This window comes from Lycium barbarum, chromosome 12 (assembly GCF_019175385.1).
Source record: "Lycium barbarum isolate Lr01 chromosome 12, ASM1917538v2, whole genome shotgun sequence".
NCBI lineage: Eukaryota > Viridiplantae > Streptophyta > Magnoliopsida > Solanales > Solanaceae > Lycium > Lycium barbarum.
Window position 1 is genome coordinate 36,385,048 of NC_083348.1, and position 21,599 is coordinate 36,406,646.

The 21,599-nt window shown below is 36.2% G+C and overlaps 1 protein-coding gene and 1 pseudogene across 1 annotated transcript; both read left to right on the forward strand.

Annotated features, from left to right (window-relative positions):
- The first annotated feature begins 234 nt into the window (after positions 1-234).
- Positions 235-4,967, forward strand: LOC132623111 (ankyrin repeat domain-containing protein, chloroplastic). The gene is made up of 7 exons (XM_060337820.1): positions 235-1,152; positions 3,074-3,150; positions 3,382-3,480; positions 3,648-3,746; positions 4,028-4,126; positions 4,226-4,324; positions 4,489-4,967. Exons 1-7 carry the CDS (start codon positions 399-401, stop codon positions 4,585-4,587), a joined length of 1,326 nt encoding a protein of 441 aa, XP_060193803.1. The 5' UTR covers positions 235-398; the 3' UTR covers positions 4,588-4,967.
- Positions 4,604-21,599, forward strand: part of LOC132624201 (gamma-tubulin complex component 2-like) — a 91,727-nt pseudogene continuing 74,731 nt past the window's right edge.

Below are 21,599 nucleotides of genomic sequence, written 5' to 3' on the forward strand. Positions count from 1 at the left end.
AGCAAAAATGTGTTTTGTTGGAGTGTTTTCAAAGGGGGCGAGTCTCGAGGCGTGATACCAAAAACACGCTGAGGTGTAAATGAAAGGTGTAGATTTATAAGGCATACGCCTTAGAATTTGGGGCGTAAAGTTTGGAGGACTAGTAAATGTGGAGATGGATGATGCAGTGGATTATGATTTCACTTTAAAAATTATCTTGGCTATTGTAATATTTTGTAGCAGCTCTTAAATAAATTGGGAAGCGGGACCAAAACTTCAAGAACACCCTTTTCCTGTCATAATCCCGCAATTTGTTGTAGTATTATTACTTGCACCATCCCGCTTCCATTTCTTAGGAAAGCTAATTAAAAATCAAAATCCGTCGTCACTTCACTTCCTCCATTCTAGTCTATCTCAGCATGTCAGCAACAGGTATCCTAAACCCTCTAATCCCAAACTTCACTCCATTTCCTCTGTCCAAACTCTCTCAACTTCAATTCCTCAACTTACCACCTTCATTTCCAAGAATGTCTTTTCGGTCCCAAATTGCACCCAATTCTCTCAATTTCTCTCTTCAAAATCAACAACAATTCCCCCTCGAAGACGAAGAACACGTAATTGGTGACTGCATAGTATTCGAAGAAGGCATTTTCGATGACCCTTTTGTCCAAAACAATAAACCACAAAACACCAACAACAAGAAAAAAGAAACTGAGGAGGAAAATTTAATACCTGAAGAATGGGTTGAAGTTCAAAGGGAAATTAACATTACTAAGAAGGAAAGACGTAAGCTTTCACAGCAATTGGAGTTTGGGCAACGTGCTGAGAGAAGGAGACTAGATTTAATGCCAATTGGTAATAATAATAATAACAGGAGTAGTATTGAAGAGTATTTGAAAGCCAGAGAAGAAAAGTTGAAGCAATTGAAGCCACTTGTGCTTGCAAACCCGGATTATGGGAAGGAGGTTAAAAGGGATAAAAATGAGGCAAAGAGTGATGGTGAATTGAGTGAAAGTGATGAAGAGGAGAGCGCAAGTGAGTCGAGGGTTTATTCGAGTGGAAGGGTATTGCCAAGAGATCCAAGATCAGCTGTATATGGTGGTGGATTGGAAGATATTAAGGACTTCTTTAATAGTGGCATTTATGATGCCAATGCCGCTAAAAGTCCTGAAGGTATGGAAGCTTTAGATAATTATGTGTACATTTCTGCAACTGCAACTACATAATTTGTACTAAAATTTCAATTTTGGTACTTAATTATATTTACTTAGTCAAAGAAACCAGTGCTTGTATCTCCAAATAGTAAGGGATCGTTTGGTTGCTGGTTAGGAAGTGAATTATTCATGTATTAAAACCAGCATAGCTAGTACCATATTTGGTAGCATTTTAGTTTCCATGTATAAAACATATATAGGGTTATGAGGGAATCTATGTATAATAGAAGATGGAATAACTAAACCATGCATAATTAATCCCTGTATTAGTAATACCTGCATAACTCTAACCAGCAACCAAACGACCCCTATGATAGTGTTATATAAAATGGGATAAAGGAGTACCAAACTCGGGCTCGTCTCTGTTGAACCGAACAGTTGACTGAGTTGTTGGAAAAAGCAGTTTGACTCTCCAATATCATGTAAAGCAGGACGGAGAAATATTAAACTCAGGCTATTCCATCCAATTGAGAGAGGGATGAATTAAGATATATACATGTCAGCTCTTTAAGGAAATTACCCTTTGGACAAAATGTATATTGTATGGAATACTTGTTTTTCTAGACCTTGCGAAAATTGATTTGTTCTAAAAAATGTTATACATACTTATATTAGATTGAGATAATGTTGGTAATCAACAATTCCAGGCTTCCAGCGTTACAAACTAGCCTAGCAAAGCATCTGATAACTAATCTAAGTTAATTGAGTTTTGATTTTTCAAATATTAGGTTTGTTGCTGGGTCATTCAAGTTGATTCTTTCCAACTTGGCATTGTTGACTTGGACTTTTATAGTATGTCAGAAGTGCAAAGAGAAATATAGATGCTGAATATTCATAACAACAACAAACAACAACAACATACCCAGTGTAGTCCCATAAGTGGGGTCTGGGGAGGGTAGGATGTACACAGACCTTACCCCTACCTTTACGGGGTAGAGAGGCTGTTTCCAAAAGACCCCCGGCTCAAGATGCTGAATATTCATGTGTTTCATAATCATCAATTACCTCATTTGTTGATTCATGTTTTTCATAATCATCAATAATCATCAAAAGTGAAGTAACTGTAGATTCATGTGTTTTATCATAGTCTATAGAATATAAGATTAAACCTCATTTCCTTTCTTCTGGTTTGTTATTACTACATGTATATATTGTTTGTCAGTGGTGATATAAGCATTAATTACCACATTAGTTGGGAGTTTGAAAATGTTAAATCTTGAAACACTAGCAGCTATTAGTCTTCCAGTATGTCGAAGTACATTGATGTTTCTAAAAGATAAAACATATGCATGAATTGATCCAGAAGTACTGAAGTAGATGTCTATGGCTCGCATGGAAGCTGTTATCTCATACTTGTAGCATTTTTTCCAATCCCATTACTTGAATGGAATTTAGCAACTGTCCAGAAAAGAAACAAGATTTTGGACAAGATGCAAATCTGCTTAATAATGGTCCCTGTTATATCATAATCTCCTTATTTCTCAACGTTGCCAGCCTGGAGAAGTTGTGAGGAACTCGATTTTCGAAGAAATTCCTCTATCCACATTTTTTATTTTTGTTTCCAAATTTAAGATACAAATCCTTGTCAAGCTTATATTGCTTAAGGCTAATACTTATTTACTGGTGTCTACTATTTGTATTTGCTTAGTGCATATAATGTGTTTTTCCCCTGTCATTAAATTGGACAAATTCAGTAGTGGTGTACACCTTTTATTTTAAACTCTCTTCCACAGGCTGATGTGACCTTTTGGTCATATAATTGAAATGTTATTTGTTGCCCCAAATTCTCATCTTTTTTAGATAAAGTAAGTGCTTATTTGTTCCCTTTATTGGGTGTCATTCTGAACTCTTTAACGTTTTTGGTATACTAATCTATGTAGGTCCTCGTAAGCTTTTCACTAAGGAGGAAAAGGTCCTCTTAAACAAGCGGTTTCCTGATTTGGTGCCTGCTACCTCTGTAAGTTTCTGCCTTCTGTGTCAGCTTATATATTGGTTTTAGTGAAATGTATTTATATGCTTTCTCCTATATTGTCTATTCTCTCTTATACATTGTGTTGAAGCTGATTGTTTTACGCTGTTCTATTTCTACATTTTCGTTCCTGTACAAGCTCTTTTCAATCTTCAATGCACTTTGTGCAAGTACTTAGAAGGTTTAGATTGATTCCTGAATTTCACGAAAACCATGCAGGCAAAGTGGCAGCCTCTACATACTCTAGCTGCCTCAGGAGAGTTTTACTTTCTCACTGCTTTGTTGAAGCACATTGTTGATATTAATGTTCCAGACAAGGTACACAAAGAATGACAAGTACTTGTAGAATACTCCATTCTGCTCCACCATATTTTCTGTTTTTATTACTTAACTTTTAAAGTTCTTATACGGAATAGCCTAGGTATGAAAGTAGTGTCTTCTTTTTCCTAGTTCCTACTGAATTTTGTTTTATTACTTATTTGCAGGATGGATTGACAGCAATCCACAAAGCAATTCTTGGCAAGAAGCAGGCTATATTTAACTTTCTTTTAAGAGAGTCTGCAAATCCACTTATACGTGACAAAGTGAGCACAGGCTTCTAAAAATGCTTGACAATGTACATTTTTTCTGGTTCTTTTTCATCATCATCCATGCAACCATTATCCTTGTGTCATTTCAGATTGAACATCCTTTCCTTTTTTTCCCCCCTCTCCTCTTGTCCAAGACTGTATTGAACCACATATCAGTATTAAGCTTTATCGTCAACCATAAGAATTAGTCATATGATTTCTATTCTTTATAAACTTGGGATAATTAGTGTTGCCATTTGCTATTAGTTTAATAAGATCTTCTTGACTTATTACAGGATGGAGCCACCTTGATGCACTATGCTGTTCGAACGGCATCAACTCAAATGATAAAAATTCTTCTCTTGTATAATGTTGATATAAACCTCCAAGATCATGTATGACCAATTAACTCTTAAATGCCATATTGAAATACTTTTGAGTGTACTCCTATGTGCTCATCTCTAGGTTTATGAACACGGAATGACTTCTTGCAGGATGGATGGACACCTTTGCATCTAGCTGTTCAATCCCGTAGAACTGATATATTGAGGCTTTTGTTAATTAAGGGAGCTGACAAGAATCTAAAGAACAGGGTAAATTCTATTTCTGCTTAATCATTTTGAACCTCTTGTGTCAAGCTTTTGCTTCTTCAGATCTCATAGCTTTGGTGCCTATCTAGAATGTATACGTCCTCTATGATGTTTTAGCATGTTCGCAAATCAAGATGATAATATTTTCTAGTATGGTTTTGTTGCAGGACGGTCTAACCCCACTTGACATTTGCCTCCATTCTGGTCGAGACATAAGGACCTATGAGCTTATCAAATTGTTGAAACAACTTCCCAAGGTTCGTTAGTTGGTCCGACGTAAAAATGCAGCTGTGTATGAAACTGGCCGATGGCTAGCAAGTTGGAAATGCCAGCTTTGCCTTTGGCTCTTTTGTGTCGCACCTGAGAATTATTTTTACAACACACACTTGGCCTGTGAGTTGACCTGAGAAGCTGAATCAGATTTATGCTTACACCAGTAGAGAAGGAAATTTTCTCTTTTTAATTTCGTCACATTGTACTACACTGCAGAATGTGCACCATAGTAAGTGTAAATAGAACTGTATATTGTTACTTAAGACATTGGATAACTTGAAATTTTTGGATTCAAACTCTATAACCTAGGTTTTTCTACTGAGCACATGAAGATTTTTTAGGTTGATCTGTTTTAGGGGCTGGGTTGCTTGAACATTCTGATGGATAGTTGTGATTCTCAAATTAACGAAGTGGAAAATTGACAAGAAAAACAAGACCTTGTAGGCTAAAATTGCGACCATGCATACGAAGCACAAAGGACCTTTATCTGGGATGAAATTTCCATCCCGCCATTCACATAATCTATGAATCTAAAGGCGCAGAACAAATTTTACTTGAATGTGATATTTAAGATGTTAGGGTGGTATTTATTTCTCTGTCTTTTCACTAGTTGTGGAGTGCTGTGAAATATTATAAAGTTGATTATCAAAAATCCTAGGTACTTGAATCTCAATTGTTTGCACTTAATAAAGGTTAATCTTAATTATTCAGATCTCAAGCTTACGTTTATGTTCAATAGACACTCAAGTTCTTTGAACAAATTTGTTCAAACCTCCTGTGATGTGTTTACACATCTTGAGAGATACTTTATTTCAAAGAACTTGATTTATGTACTGTTTAATTCTTTTTGTTAGGAGCAAATTATCAGTTTGTTTTGTTGCTGGGTTTTTACTTGTTTTGTCATAACCTAATTTCTAATCAATCTTTAACCAAAACTACCGAGCGAACCATTTTGACAACTTAACTTTCTATTGGGAAAATTTTTGTTCAAACGATTTTTAAATAATCGAAATCAGCAAACCTTAAATAACTAGAAAATATTGAGAAATTGCCAAATAATGTGATTAAACAATAGATCACTTCTCTAATATTGCCAAAAAAAATTATTATTTAAAAATCATTAATATTGCCAAGCACAAATTACTACTCTCTAAGAAGTCGTCGTTTGGTATTCTGGACAAGCATAAATAGTAATGGAATAAAAATTTAGTACGGTCTTATCCGTGTTTGGTTACTAATCCTGAAATAAGTTATATATCAGGATTAGAAATAGTATCAGGATAAGTTCTCTGTGCCAGATGGTGGAATAATAGTACAAGGATTAGTTATCTCTGAATAAAACAATGAAAATGACAAAATATCCTTGAGGTCCCCTCAAACCCTTTTTCTACTAAATAAGGTGAAACGTATTTTTGTAAACAAACAACTTCTTCTTAGAAATTTATGCAATGCATGTTACTTTTAATGTAACAAACCAAATAGTCAATAAGAAATAATAGCAGGATAACTAATCCCCGCATAACTTGTCTTCAAACCAAGAGGCAGTGGTGGATCTAGAAATTTCATTGAGGGGGTTCGAAGATCACTGAGCCAACCCTTACTCTTGTGTTCAGGGTGTTCAAAATCTATATATGTACATAAAAAATACAAAAATACCTTATATATACAGTGTAATTTTTTGCCGAGGATGTTCGAGTGAACACCCTCACTTGTGTGTAGATCCGCCCCTGCCAAGAGGGTGTTTGGATTGGCTTAGTTTAAGTGCTTTTTGGCCAAAATAACTTTTAAGCTATGTTTATATTTTTTGTATTGTTTGAGAAAGATAAAAAATATTTTTAAACCCTTACTTTTAAGCCAAAAAAGTACGAAAATAAGATTAAAGCCAATCCAAACACCCTCCAAGTAACCCTATACGTATATTTTTTGAAAAACACTTTTGACATAAAAAAAGAACTTAAAATAAGTAAATTTTGAAGCATAGGCAAATATGCTATTAGGTTTTCAGATTTCTAAACTCTTTTTTTTTTCAGAGTGATTTAAGAAAACTTAATTTAACCTTTATATTGTTTAAAAAAGCAGTTCAAGCAAAACAAAAATCATTCGTTTTGGCGCACTCTGCTTTAGAAAGTTTTCAAACAAAAGCCACGTTGCCATCTATTTTGCCTCATGACCAAAGTATAGAAGAAAATAAAAAGAGAGGGAAAGTAATTTAAAGCGTAAATTTATCTCTCTTGGCTCAATTTGCATTTTGAATTATTTGATTTAGTGCGTAAGCCTCCAGGGGAAAACCAGTGTGTCTGCTTTGCTTTCCCAAAAGATTTCATCAACACATTTTGTGAAATTGTTGAGCAATTCTTTGTGACTTCCGTTTTTGTGACCTGCTATAATTAAGTTGCAGTTACTTCAATTTCAACATTTGAGACGAATTACAATTATCAGGTATTCACTATTTATTTTATTGCTTCAGATATCTCGACATATGTATGCAAAAATCTCGTTATTGTTTTAAACTATTTAACTAATTACCTATTCTCTCTTCCCCTATACTTCTTCTCTGTTTGACAGGTTCATTTCAATTAAGGGCCCGTTTGGCCATGCAATTTGGAGCTAAAATTTGAACTTTTGATTTGAAATCAGTGTTTGTTTATGGCATTTGAACTAGTGCAGGTGTTCTCACAAGTCTTACTCAAGATTATGATGCCAAGTACTGGCAGCAACGTTATAGCCTGAAGGATGACATTTCCTTGCAAATGCAGCCGAAACAATTTTGATCACTGGAAAATATTTAAACGTCATGAGACAGTGTGGACATAGTGTTCAGGTTTGACAAGATCTCGTTGCTTTTATATGTTCACCCGATAAAGCTATTCTATATTTATTTGCTTTACAATTCTATTAGTAGTATTAGCAGAAGCTCGTGACCAAATTGTTTTTGTTAGATCCCTGTGGCAGAAAAGTCAAAGTTGACAAGTATAGGCGCAAATCATCACTATTTGGAGTGCATCAAGTCTGCTTATGATTTTGCCAGTGGCGAACTATTAAATCTTGTTAAGAACAAGGTGTGCTGAAGCAAGAAAAGTATTTCTTGACAGCTTTTTTTTCTCCATGTTTCTTGATTGGTGACTGCAAGTTCTTTTATTTTACATGAAACTCCGCTCTGATGAAACCTTTCTCTGGCAGTATGATCTTAGGGGAAAACTGCAATCTATCAAGCACTATCTTCTTCTTGATCAGGTACCAACTAGTGGTTAGCAAATTATATATTTAATCATATGATAGTTTGGGAATTGGGGGGGTTAGATATGGGGAAATACCTGGTAGGAATTTAAAAGCTACATGCAGAGGAATGCTGCGATAAGTTTGTTCTATTAACTCGTCAGCCCCTTCATATTGTCTTTTTTGTAGAAAGAAGATATTTGTTGGGCTATTAGCTGGCATCAAAATGAGTTGCAGAAGGAAGAATATATTAAACATTCTTATCCCTATCTTTTCCAAGCAAGCAAATCAGTCAATAGCGCTATTGTGCTTCAAGCTCTCTGCTATCTGGGCCTGGTTTTGAGTTTTTTCTTTGGTTTCACTCTTTATTGTCTTTATGTGTGCTCTCTCAGGATGGAATTAAAAGTATTATCTCCTGATTCTGTTGCTGGTTTTTGTATGTTTTCAATTAGATGCAGTCTGTCCATTGAGAAATTTATCTTCGTACTCATTGCAACTGGTCATGCAGGGTGATTTCTTAGTTCACTTCGTGGATACAGCTAGAGAGGAGCTCATGAAGAAGCCTGATGAGATCTCCGTGGAGAAGCTACAGGTTTTATACTTAGTTCTTTATTTTCTGCTTTCTGTTACATAGGGAAAACATTTGAAGCTCCTTGTAACATGGTATTCACCTTCTTTTCTTTCTTCTGAGCAGTCTCTTCTAGACCTTGCTTAGCAATATACTGCAGCTGCCGCAGATCCTTGCCATGAGGAATTATTGTGTTGTGTGGTGAGTTATTATTACTTTGGCTTGTTTATCTTCAGACATGGGGATAGTCTGCAGCATGTATGTTAAACATGGTCCATTTTTTCTCAGGAGAGGACTACTTTGAGTACATTGAAAGATCTTGAAATCAGCTGGTCTGCTCCAGATAGCAATGATTTAGAGGAACCACTAAGCATTACTGGCTTGGACACTTTTTCTTTGAATTACAAGGTTTGTATTCTAATGTCTCTTTTCTTCGTTTTTTAGAAGAAATTACACCGCAGCTGCCACACAACAAAAAGAGAAGAAAAGAAAAGAAAGAAGAAATTTGCTTTGTGAAAGCTGTTCTGTATGCCTTCTATATCGATCATAGATCCAGACTGCAGTTGCTTCGTAGCATTGAATTGTAATTTAGAAAGGGCTCAATTTTAGGTTCAAAAAGCATATCCAGATCTTGGCTGTTGTCCCCTTCCTTCCTTGGGCAGTCAAAGAGTCCAAAAGAGAAACTTAGACTTAGTCATATCAAATTAAAACAACTAACAGCGCAAAGACGCTAAGAAAACAGGTAGGATAAAAGACAATGAAATTTAGAAAAAATAAGCAACTAGGAAGTAAAATGTTAAAAAATCGTTGGTGCATATAAAATAAAAACACGTAACAAGAAATTAAGAATGCATGTCGGATTTCGATCATAGAAATAACCGAAAAGGGTCAAATATACCCTTGTACTATCAGAAAAGGGTTAAATATACCCCTCATTATACTTTGAGACCAAATATACCCTTTCCGTTATACTTTGGGTTTAAATATACCCTTTTTTTATACTTTAAGTCCAAATATATCCTTCCTCCGTTAAAATTGTCCAAGGTGGACATGAGATATGACGTGACACTGACAACTCGGTGAGGTGGACACCACATGGCATGCCACCTCACCACCCCAACCCATTTAATTACCCGTCTCTTCCCCTTCTTCTTCCACCACTACCATCTCCTCTCCTGCATAACTTTTGCAACCATTAACACCACCACACCATCACTTTTTAAGGTCCTAAACTTGAAATTCGGTTCTAAACTTAACTGTTATCATTGTATTCATGAGATGGCAAAAAGGTAATAGAAAGCTCTTGTGCTATAGTACTAATTAGCGTTAGACTAATGTATAAAGTTAGTTTGGACTAGTCATGATTTTATGCAGTGATCAATATTCCAAGTTCTAAAATAATTTACGACTTATTTGATGTTGCAGGGCGTGGCAAATTCGAGGAAGTAACTTCAGTTGAGCAATTAAAGAAGTTCTTGACGATTACAAATGTGAAAAACAATCACAAAATTAAGATCAGAAGGAAAAGTTGCATCGAAAAATATAGAAGAAAGAAAGAAACCTAAGTTTACTTGCAACCTGTAAAAAGTGGTGGTGTGGTGGTGCTAATGGTTGCAAAGGTTGTGGAGGGGAGAAGATGGTAGTGGTGGAAAAAGAAGGGGAAGAGAGATGTAATTAAATGGGTTGGGATGGTGCGGTGGCATGCCATGTGGTGTCCACCTCACCGAGTTGTCAGTGTCACGTCATATCTCATGTCCACTTTGAACAATTTTAACGGAGGAAGGATATATGTGGACTCAAAGTATAAAAGAAGGGTATATTTGAACCCAAAGTATAACGAAAAGGGTATATTTGGACTCAAAGTATAACGAGGGTATATTTAGAGCCCGTTTGGATTGGCTTACAGCTTAAAGCTGTTTGCAGCTTATAAGCTGAAAAAAATAAGTTGGGGTAGTCCAACTTATTTTTTTTGGCTTATAAGCTGTTTTCAGCTTATAAGCTGCTTTAGATAAACTAAGTCAAATGGGTCCAATTATTTTTTTGAGCTTATTTTAAGCATAAAATGACTTTAAGCTGGCCAGCCAAACACTCAAAAAAGCTGAAAACAGCTTATAAGCCAACTTATAAGCCAATCCAAACGGGCTCACCATTTTCTGATAGTACAGGGGTATGTTTGACCCTTTTCCGTAGAAATAAAGCAACTGCAGATTCCCAAAGGAAACAAGGAAAAAACCTCCCCTTCTTAGTCCTAGAGTAGAACCTGTCCATCGATCACATCCAGCTACTTCCCCAGTTATACAATCAAAGAGATCAATTGGCATGAGAATGGGAGAACATATCTAATTCTCGGTTTTGGTGTCTTTGCCAACATATTAGTAACTCCTTCGTCCCAGCTCGCTAGACAGACAACTAACATTCCAATGCAGATGCTAATCACCTTGATCTGGATATCTAGGGAGAAATGCATCTACGGACATCCTGATCTGTTCACATAAGGGGGAGCAAATTTCTGGTGGCCCTGCGTTGAAAGGAAGTCTGAGCTAAAAGTTTTATTTTAACAGTGAATGGGTTCCAAGTTCCAACCGGCCGCAATACATTAAATATCATTCAGCTGGACCATGAGGGTGACCATTTCTGTGAAGGGAAAGGCTGTGCAAGTCTTGATAGATACAGGAAGTACACACAACTTCTTAGACTTTAATACTGCCAAGAAATTAGGGATCGTTTGGTATGCGGGATAAGGTGGGATATCCTAGTATTAAGTTTGACATTAATTTTATACTTTATTTGGTACAAGGTATAAATTTATCCCAGGATAATTTTATACCTTGTACCAAACAGAGTATAAATGGGATAATTTTATACCTTGTACCAAACAGAGTAAATGAATTCCAAAACTAATCCTGGGATATCCCACTTTATCCCATCATAGTTGGGATTATGTTATCCCACCTTTCAGATGGGATAAATTAGTCCCAGGATTATAATACAGAGATAATTTAGTCCGCATACCAAACAACCCCTTAGGGTGTAGAAGGACATCTATAACCCCATTTTCTGTGTCAATTGCTGATGGCAATGAGGTCAAGAGCCATTACATATACAAGAAACTAGAATGGAAAATGCAAGGTGTGAAGTTTGATTGTGATATATTGATATTACCAATTGGTGGATGTAGCATGGTTTTGGGAATTCAATGGTTAATCACACTTGGTGATATAAGAATTCAGTTTGAAATGTCAAAAAGTATCACTCAGAGGTATTCAACCTACTGCAGTGAAGATGATTGGGGCTAGAAAAATGGATAAACTCTTGGCTAAACCTCCTGAACTCTATATGATTAGCATGGGAATGTTCCAGGGACAAGATGCAGGGGCAAGTTTATTTTCACTAGAAGGACATGCAGTGGGAGATGATAAAAGACAAGCTCTTGGAGGGGGTATTGGACAAGTATGCAAATTTGTTTGAAACTCCTATTGAACTTCCATCCTCTAGAGATCATGATCTCAAAACCATTCTCAAGGAGGGAACCTTACCTATAAACATTAGGCCTTATACGTATCCTACTATACAGAAAAATGAGATTGAAAAAATGGTGGCTGAGATGTTGGGTTCTGAGTTTATCAGGAGCAGCACTAGTCCACATTCTTCACCTATTGTCATGGTGAAGAAGAAAGATGGGACATGGAGATTATGTGTGGATTATAGAGAATTGAACAGTTGCACAGTATAAGACAATTTTCCTAGTCTAGTTATTGAAGAGCTATTGGATGAACTGCATGGTGCTAGATATTTTTCAAAACTGGATCTCAGATTTGGTTATCATCAGATCAGGATGTGTGAAGGTGACATTCCTAAAACTGCTTTTAGAACTCATCATGGCCAATATGAGTTTTTGGCAATGCCATTTGGCCTGACAAATGGCCGCTCCACTTTTCAAAGTTTGATGAATAAAATTTTCCACCCTCATCTCAGAAAATTTATTCTTGTATTCTTTGATGATATCTTGATATACATTCCTAACTGGACTGATCATTTGATCTATTTAGAAGAGACTTCTAAAATTCTGAGAGCTAATGTCTTGTATGTAAAAAAATGCAAATGTGATTTTGGTGTGACTAGAATTGACTACTTCGATCAAGTGATTTCTGAAGGAGTTGCAATGGACAGGCTTAAGGTTGAAGCTTTCATGGATTGGCCACACCCTAAGACTCTCAAAGGATTGAGAGGGTTCTTGGGATTAACTGGGTACTATAGAAGATTTATTAGAGGTTATGGAGTCATTGCTAGACCATTGACTGGTTTATTAAAGAAGGGGACTTTTCACTGGAATAAGGATGCTGATGCAGCTTTTGAAAAATCGAAACTATCATTAATTACTGCTCCTGTTTTCGCATTTCCTGATTTCTCCAAAGAGTTCACTATTGAAACTGATGCTTCAGGAGAAGGCATTGGTGCTATTCTAGTACAAGATGGCAAATCCATTGCTTTCTTCAATAAAGGGTTGTCTAGTAAGAACAAAGCTTTATTAGTTTACGAAAAAGAATTATTGGCTTTAGTGATAGCAGTTCAGAAATGGAGACCCTGCTTATTGAACAAAGACAAAGTTTGAAGAAGGTTTCCAAAGAAGCACATCCAAAAATTTGTCTTGCGACAGATAATTGGACATTTATACAAAGAATCAACTAATTGTGTCTAACAACTCACTTTATTGATAGAAATTGGACTTTGCAAAAAAGAATTATAAGCTTTTGTCCAATTTCTAGTCATAAGGGTGATGATATGGCGGCTTCCATTACTAAGTGTTTGCTTGAATGGGGTTTGGACAATGTGTTTACAATTACGGATGATAAGGCTAGTTCCAATGATGTTACAGTGAAAGAAGTCTCTAAACAACTGAATAACTAGGCAACTAATATAATGAAGGGTAAACACCTTTATGTGAGATGTATGACTCATATACTTAATTTTATTGTGCAAGATGGGTTGAAAGAAAGCGGCAATTTTCTTAAGTGAGTTAGACAAACCGTGAGATACATCACACAATCTCCCGCAAGAATAAAAAAGTTCAAAGAATGTTGTAAATCTCAAAAGTTAACTTGTAAGAGATCATTATGTTTAGATGTTCCTACTCGGTGGAACTTTACATACTTGATGCTAGATACAACACAACATCTTGAGCTTGCCTTTGATAGATATAGTTCTTATGATACTGGATTCTTGGATTATCGTTGTACCTATGTTTGTGAAGATGGAACTAGTGCAAATGTTCTCACAAGTGTTGATTGGGAAAATGTGAGGTCAATGGTAAAGTTTCTTTATCTACTTACTTTGAAGGTCTATGGCTCAATTTATGTCACTTCCAATGCATACTTTGTTGAGCTTGATCTTATTTTGAAAGAGTTCATAGAAAATGAAGATGCTAGTTTGCAACCAATGGCAACAAAAATGAAAGAAAATTCAACAACTCTTGGGTGAGCCAGAAAAAATGAACAAGATGATATTTATTGCATCTGTGTTGGATCCCCGTAACAAGCTTGACCATGTTCCTTTTACAATGGAGATGATGTTTGGAGAAGAACCTGGGAGGAAACTAATTGGTGAAGAGAATAAATACATGCAATCTTTGTTTGATCATTGTGTTAAGAAAAGATCAAAAGGCTCTCTATTTGCATCATCTTCACCTACTTCATCCGGCAACTCATTGGATGCATCTAGTGTGAGTGGTTATGGAAACTTTCAGAAAAGGGGAATATTGAGAACGAAGCGAGAATTTGAGAGGCATGAAATAGTTAATGGAGGTTTAGGTAGTAAATTAAAGGTAGATAGATATCATGGTGAAGATATTGAGCTAGAGATAGGAAATCTAGGTCCATTACCAAAGATAGGAAATCTTGGTGAAGATATCTCGGTTTAGGTAGCAATTGTCATTTTGATGCGACATTTGAAATGGGAATGGCTGACACTTCACAAGTCATCTTTGCAAGAACAGGAAATCTAGGTTCATTAATTTTTCACCGCATTAATATATCAAAATTCTCCGTCTCTAGCTCAATATCTTCACCGTGAAATCTATCTAACTCCGATTTACTACCTAAACCTCCACTAATTTCTTTGTGTCTCTCAAATTTTTCTTTTGTTCTCAGTGTTTCTCCCTTTTGAAAGTTGTCATAACCACTCACACTAGATGTATCCAATGAGTTGTCATATGAAGTAGGTGAAGATAATGCAAATAGAGAGCATTTTGATCTTCTCTTAACATAATGATCAAACAAAGATTGCATATATTTATTCACTTCACCAATTAGTTTCTTCCCAGGGTCTTCTTCAAACATCCTCTCCATTGCAAGATGAACATAGTTAAGCTTGTTACGGGGACCTGAACATAGATGCAATAAAGATCGTCTTGTTTATTTTTTCTAGTTCACCGCAGTACTTGTTGAATTTTTCCTTTATTTTTGTTGCCATTGATTGCAAACTAGGATCTTCATTTTCCATTAACTCTTTTAGAATATGATCGAGCTAGCAATTTTAAAAAAGTGCGCATTGGAAGTGAAGTAGATTGAACTGGAGACCACCAAAGTAAGCAGATAAAAAGTTTCAAGAAACTTTACCATTGACCTCACATTTTCCCAATCAACACTTGTGAGAACACCTGCACTAGTTCCATCTTGACAAACATAAGTGCAACGATGATCCAAGAAAATCTAGTATCATAAAACCCTAAGTTGTGCGGACTCTTCGTTTTTTATGTTGAACCCGTCTCGACACGAGACTGGGATGAGTACGGGTGCGGGATTCGTCTATGATTCGTTCAACCAACTTCGGATACTTTGACTGGAGTCATGGACAAATTTGATTTTGTTTTTCGACATTTGATTTCTTGAAACAGATTTGAAGAGATGGGAAGCGGAATACCTTTAATTCCTCTTGCGGTTTAGCAATTTATACATTGACCAAGATCCATGAAAAACACAGAGAGGTAGAGAGGCACAGAGCTAGGGTTTGGGGAAGACGACTCTTTTAAGGGGAAAAGTACCCCTTAATTATTTTGACACGTTGCTTTTTTAAGACACATGTCTTTGTTCGAGAGTTTATTGTTTAGGTATTGTGTTTATTTATATATTGTGTTTATTTATGCCTTATATTTAAAAAATAAGCCTGGTGTATTAAATAAAATCTTTGGTATATTGTACATCTAATTAGCAATTATATCAACAGCATAATAATGGTCAATATTTATATATAGAATAAATATATATATCAAATCTAGGTATTTTAATGGGGTGACGGAAGATAAATGGGGTGATTAATTCTAAACTATTGGGGTTTCCGTTTTAAAATTGATTAACTATTAGATTTGCATGTTTTAAAATATGCTCTATATATTATTTAAATATTGAATTATACGATATACATGTAAGTTTTCCACAAAATATCTATCAAAATTTAAAATATCTTTATAGCTCTATTTTTATAAGTTTGAAATTTTTTTAGCCGAATCTCAGCACCTGTATCCATACTTGGATCCGCATCCCCCCCAATCTTAAAATTTAGATTTTGCTGAATCCGACTCTCGGATTCGCACCCGTATCAGATAGTTTCACCTAGGAGGAACATCTAAACATAATGATTTTGAGATTCACAACATTCTTGAACTTTTTAATTCTTGCGAGATCTCACAGCTTATCTAACTCGCTTGATATAATCACCGATTTCCTTCAACCCATCTTGCATAATAAGATTAAGCATATGAATCATACATCTCACGTCAAGGTGTTTACCCCTATTATATTAGTTCCCCAATTATTCAATTGTTTACACTTCCTTTCACTTTAATATCACTGGAACTAGCATGTCAACCGTAATAGTTAAAATATTCTCCAAGCCCCATTCTAGCAAACACTTCATAACGGAAGCCACCATATCATGGCCCATATAACTGGAAATAGGAAAAAAGGTCATGATTCTTTTATTCAAAGTTCAATTTCTATCAATAAAGTGAGCAGTTAGACATATGTAGTTGATTTGTATAGATGTCCAAGTATCTGTTGTAAGACAATTTTTTGGATGTGCTTCTTTCAAAACCTTCTTCAAACTTTGTCTTTGTTCACTACAAAATTCATAACAATCTCTTGTCAAGGTTCTACGAGAAGGAATCTGAAATTCTGGTACTAACTCACACGAAATTTTTAAATCTTCGTTTTCAACAAAACAAAATGGCAACTCGTCCACATATGCCATATGGGCTAAAGCTCTCCTACTTTGTGCTTGATCAAACCCTTTCCTTTGCACCAGTTGAAGATGGTAGAAAACTTATTTGTGTTTGACTATTTCTACGGTATAGGAAAGTTTAGGACACCTCGTCAAATGGTTATTCATTAACGTAGTACCGTTACCTTTTGTAGCAGTTGCATAAGATTTTCCACAATACTTATATTTTGCTCTATTAGCTCCATTTTCTTCAACATACTTTTCAGTATGATCCCAACAACCAGCTCTAGGTTGTATAACTTTTCAAGCTTCAGCTTCAACTAGACTGGGACATGAAGTATTTGACTTAGGGAGGCGATGATAGTAACTGGTGGTGCACCACCGGTATCAATGGTAAGTCGGCCACAACGAGGCTCCAATTTTTGAACCCTAGTTTCTAGAGAGAGCACTGGGTAGCAGAAGCAAACTTGAATAAACTGTAACTTGTAAGTAGGCCTGTGCACAAATCAGTTCAACCCGAATTTCCGAATCGATTCGAAACAATTCGGATAATTTAATTTGAATAATACAATTCGATTTTGATTTACAAATGCAATTGTAAAATATTACGGTTTAACGGTTCAGATACAGTTGGCTTCAATTATCAACCGAACCGATCCGAACAAATCGAATTTATATGTGACTAATGACTAATATGACTAATACTCTAATAGTCTAACTATATATGCGCTTAATACTTATAGTGAAGTAATATTTATTTAACTTCAGAAGTGGTGCAAATGAATGTCTGCATGCACACCTTGCACTAAATATTCATGGCCTTCTTGTTGGCCTCAAGCTAACTTCCCTTTTGGTCTTTCGTCGTTTCAGCGTTCTTCTCACGAGCCATCTTTGCCTTTTGGCCACTGCCTCCACCCATGGCTTTGTTTGTTCTTTGATCTTAGCCTGTACAAATTAGAGTTTTTTTTTTTTTTTTTGATTTTTTTGAGGATGCAAACTGAGTTATTATGCTTGTCTGCTTGAAAGTTGCAAAATGCTGGATTATGAATTTGGAATATGTAATGTGGTGTTGGCGGATTTGTATGCTTGCACAAGTTGTCAAGCTCTTGTTTTGCTATTTATATGCTATTATGCTTGCAAGTTTATGTTTTTTTCTTGGTTAATGTCTTGGTTATAAGGCTGCAAATTTACGATCTCATTATTTTTTTGTTATGTTTACTCTATAACTGAAATGAAAATAGTTACTTGTTTAAATTTCGAACAAACCGAACAAATCAATTTGTGTAACCGAACCGAAATAATAAAAAACGAATCGAATTGAACCTAGAATGGGTCGAATTTGGTTGAGAATTTTAGAAAATCGAAATTCAAAAATTCAACTCAATGATGGCCAAAACTGAACCGAACCGATTCGTGCAGAGGCCTACTTGTAAGTATCTGTCTTAGGCATAGGACTTAGGAGTTGGCTGATTGGTACATTGGGTTGGGTATTTTGTATTTTGGAATTGGGCCTATTTCATTTATTACCTATGGGTTGTGGATTGGGAATTTAGGATAACTGAATTACAAGTATAGCCTAAAAATGACTTGCTAATAAATTTGGGTTTTCCGTTACCCATATTTAAATATTCAATAACCGACAACCTAATCGGATAACTGAACTTTTTAAAATTAAAACTAAAACCGATCGAACAAACCGAAAGACCAAAACATAATTTAAAAAAAATTCAGTTCTGTTGGTTCAAACCAAAATATGCCAGCCTTAGACACAACCAACTTGCAGGGGCATAATAATAAATGATTACCTAATTCTTAAGGGACCTTACTTCTGTAGATTTCTATTTTTGTAGCTCCAAATCTTTAGGAATTTGTTATAACTTTCTCTTCCTATTTAGGCCCTGTTTTGAGAGTAATTATCTTTTTCAAGTTTATCTTTGTTGATACAAGTGTTGTCTTTCTTTAGCACGCTGTGCTAAAAACTTTTCACGCCTAAACTCAGTGGCTTATACTCTGACGCCAACTGCAATTGTAATTCATTCTATGTCATATGAATCAATATATCTTCTCTCTTTATATATCTCTATCTCTCTCCAAGCTCTCGAAGCTTATTGAATCTCTGTTCAGGAGTAATTCCAACATTTACTCTTTAGGAGCATTCTATCACTTTCCCCAATTTACTTGTTAAATTTCTGAGTTGTATCATTGGTATCGGAATAATCAGCTGCAGTTTCCTAGTTTTGATGGTACTGGATTGAGGGACTAGTTGTATAAATGTGAACAGTTCTTTGATGTTGAAGACATTTCTAATGATTCAAGGGTGAAGATAGCACCCTGTAGATTGGAAGGAAAAGCACTGCAATGGCATCAGGCTTATATGAAGCAGAGATTGGCCTAGATGGGGTGAATATGTTAGGTGTTTGTATTCTAGAAATCTTCTTGATTAACTAATTGAACTAACACAATGAAATTGGGAAAGAATACAATGATTGACAATTAGGATCATATCAATACCCCACCCATAAAAATAATCCTTGTCCTCAAGGATTATACTGAGGAAATTTGCTGGTAAAACCCTGCAACTCTTCCCATGAACTATCTTCAGGGTGCAATATTAAACCATTTAACCAGGACTTCAGTGATGGCTCAACCATTCTTCTTAGCCAATCTCCTTTCCAAAATAGCTTCAGGAGTCAACAAAATATGACCAGATTCAAAAAGAACAACTGGCAAAGTCACAGATGCAACATGAGTGCCGTGTTTCTTTTTGAGCTGGGAAATATGAAAAGTAGGATGAACCTTGTTCCAGCAAGGAATGCCAATGTATAGGCTACAACCCCACCTTGGCAATGATTTGAAAAGGACCAAAAAACTTAGCAGACAGTTTTTGAAAAGAATGATCCTTTAAGGAATGTCTATATGGTTAACTTGACAAATACTCAATACCAACAGCATAAGACTTCTCAGTCCTGTGTTTATCAGCCTGTTCTTTCATTCTATTCTAAGCCCTTTCCAAGTGGAATTTCAACTTCCTGATAGTAGCCTCTCTAGCTTGGAGGCTTCTGTCAACCAACTCCAGTTGAGAATCAAAAGGAAGGTAAGGAAGTAGAGAGGGTGGTTTTTGACCATACACAACTTCATATGGGGACATCTTGATAGCAGAATGATATGATGTGTTGTACCACAATTTAGCAAGACCTAACCAACGGGGCCAATCCTTAGGCTTGTCAAATGTCATGCACCTCAAGTAACACTCTAAACATTTGTTAACAATTTTAGTTTGCCCATCTGTTTGAGGGTGATAGGTAGTATAAGTTAACAAAAAAACTTTTTGCAACCTAAACAGTTCCTTCCAAAATTTACTACACAGTGTACCTAACTGAAACAATAGTTTTAGGCACACTATGCAATCTAAACATACCATCCATGAATGATTGAGCTATATAAATGTCACGACCCAACCCCGTAGGCCGTGACTAGTGCCCGAACTGGGCACCCGAACACACTCATCAAATCCGAATCACATACAGATAGCGTATACGGGCACAAATATCACACGCTGCCTCAAATTATGTCAAACTGTCTCAGACACATTTCAAACACAACCATATATGTATATATATATCAGAAGCCGACAAGGCTATCAAATGGCGCAACGGCCCAAAACATATACAAACGCACGCCGACAAGGCTGCTGTCACGACCCAACTAGGGGCCGCGACGGGTACCCGATACTTGTACCGAGCACCCCTTATCTCGTATCGTACTTTTACTACTAGGTGGGCCGTATAGACTATACCGTATCCTTTTTTTTTTGTTACTTAACGCTAACATTAATAGCATAATTGTAAACATGGACTAATAAACTTTGCTAGCACCTTATACAAAGACGAGGACAACAAACGTACAAAACATCTGGCTGTACATATCTGTCTACGAGCCTCTAAACAAAGTACATCCACATATACAAGAAGGGCCGGGTTCTACCGTGCCCGAATATATACACAAAAGTAGTACCAAGAAACCGAGGCTCCGGAACAACTGGAGCGCTGCCACAGTACTGCTGATGGAGCTCCTAGGAGTCAAATCTGTCTACCTGCTGACCTGCGAGGCATGAAACACAGCGTCCACAAGAAGGGACGTCAGTACGAGTAATGTACCGAGTATGTAAGGCATGAATAATAACATACGACAAATATAGAACAGGGATAATGACATAAAAGAGATATAGCGCATGTCATGAGGTAGAAACATAACCTGTACATATAAGTGCACGTTGGCGGATACCATGCATGCTTAGCACTGCAGAACGTGCAGCCCGATCCATATGTGCATATACTATAACATATTGCTGCGGCACGTGCAGCCCGATCCATATACATATAATACTTTGCTTTCTTGGAAAACATTTCTTTTCATATATATATATATAACATAGATCATATCATATTGCCGAGGCGTCGGCTCCGGTCTATTTAACCATATATCCCGCGTCCGGGACGATATCATGTACCATACTCCAACTGATCAGGTGGCTATGCGTCTATAGCGACTTACCTTTCCCCATCTTCCCCATATACATTTACATATACTCATAACATGTATACAGCATGCATGAGAGTCCAAGGAAACCATGTTCGCGTCGGAGTGACGTAAGGTCGGTAGCCCCCGATTACATTATGGAATAATCATGATCGTCATGTCTCACCTTGAAGGAACTAATATTATAAGGCGAGACTATTAATGGAGAGTAATATCATGAGAAAACATAAAACAGGATCATAAGGTGTCGTTTCGTATACTTTGGAATCTTTAAAAATAGTCATCATTCATGAATAGAGTTGAGAATTCAAGAAATAGCTCAACGTTCTCATATCGTCACTGAAATCATGAACTTGGAACCTTTAATCATGGAGTCATCATTGTCATATTCTTCATATAAACATTTTCTTCCTTGACATCATCCATGTCATTGTAGAACATATTCATCGTAATCGTCATAGAAATATT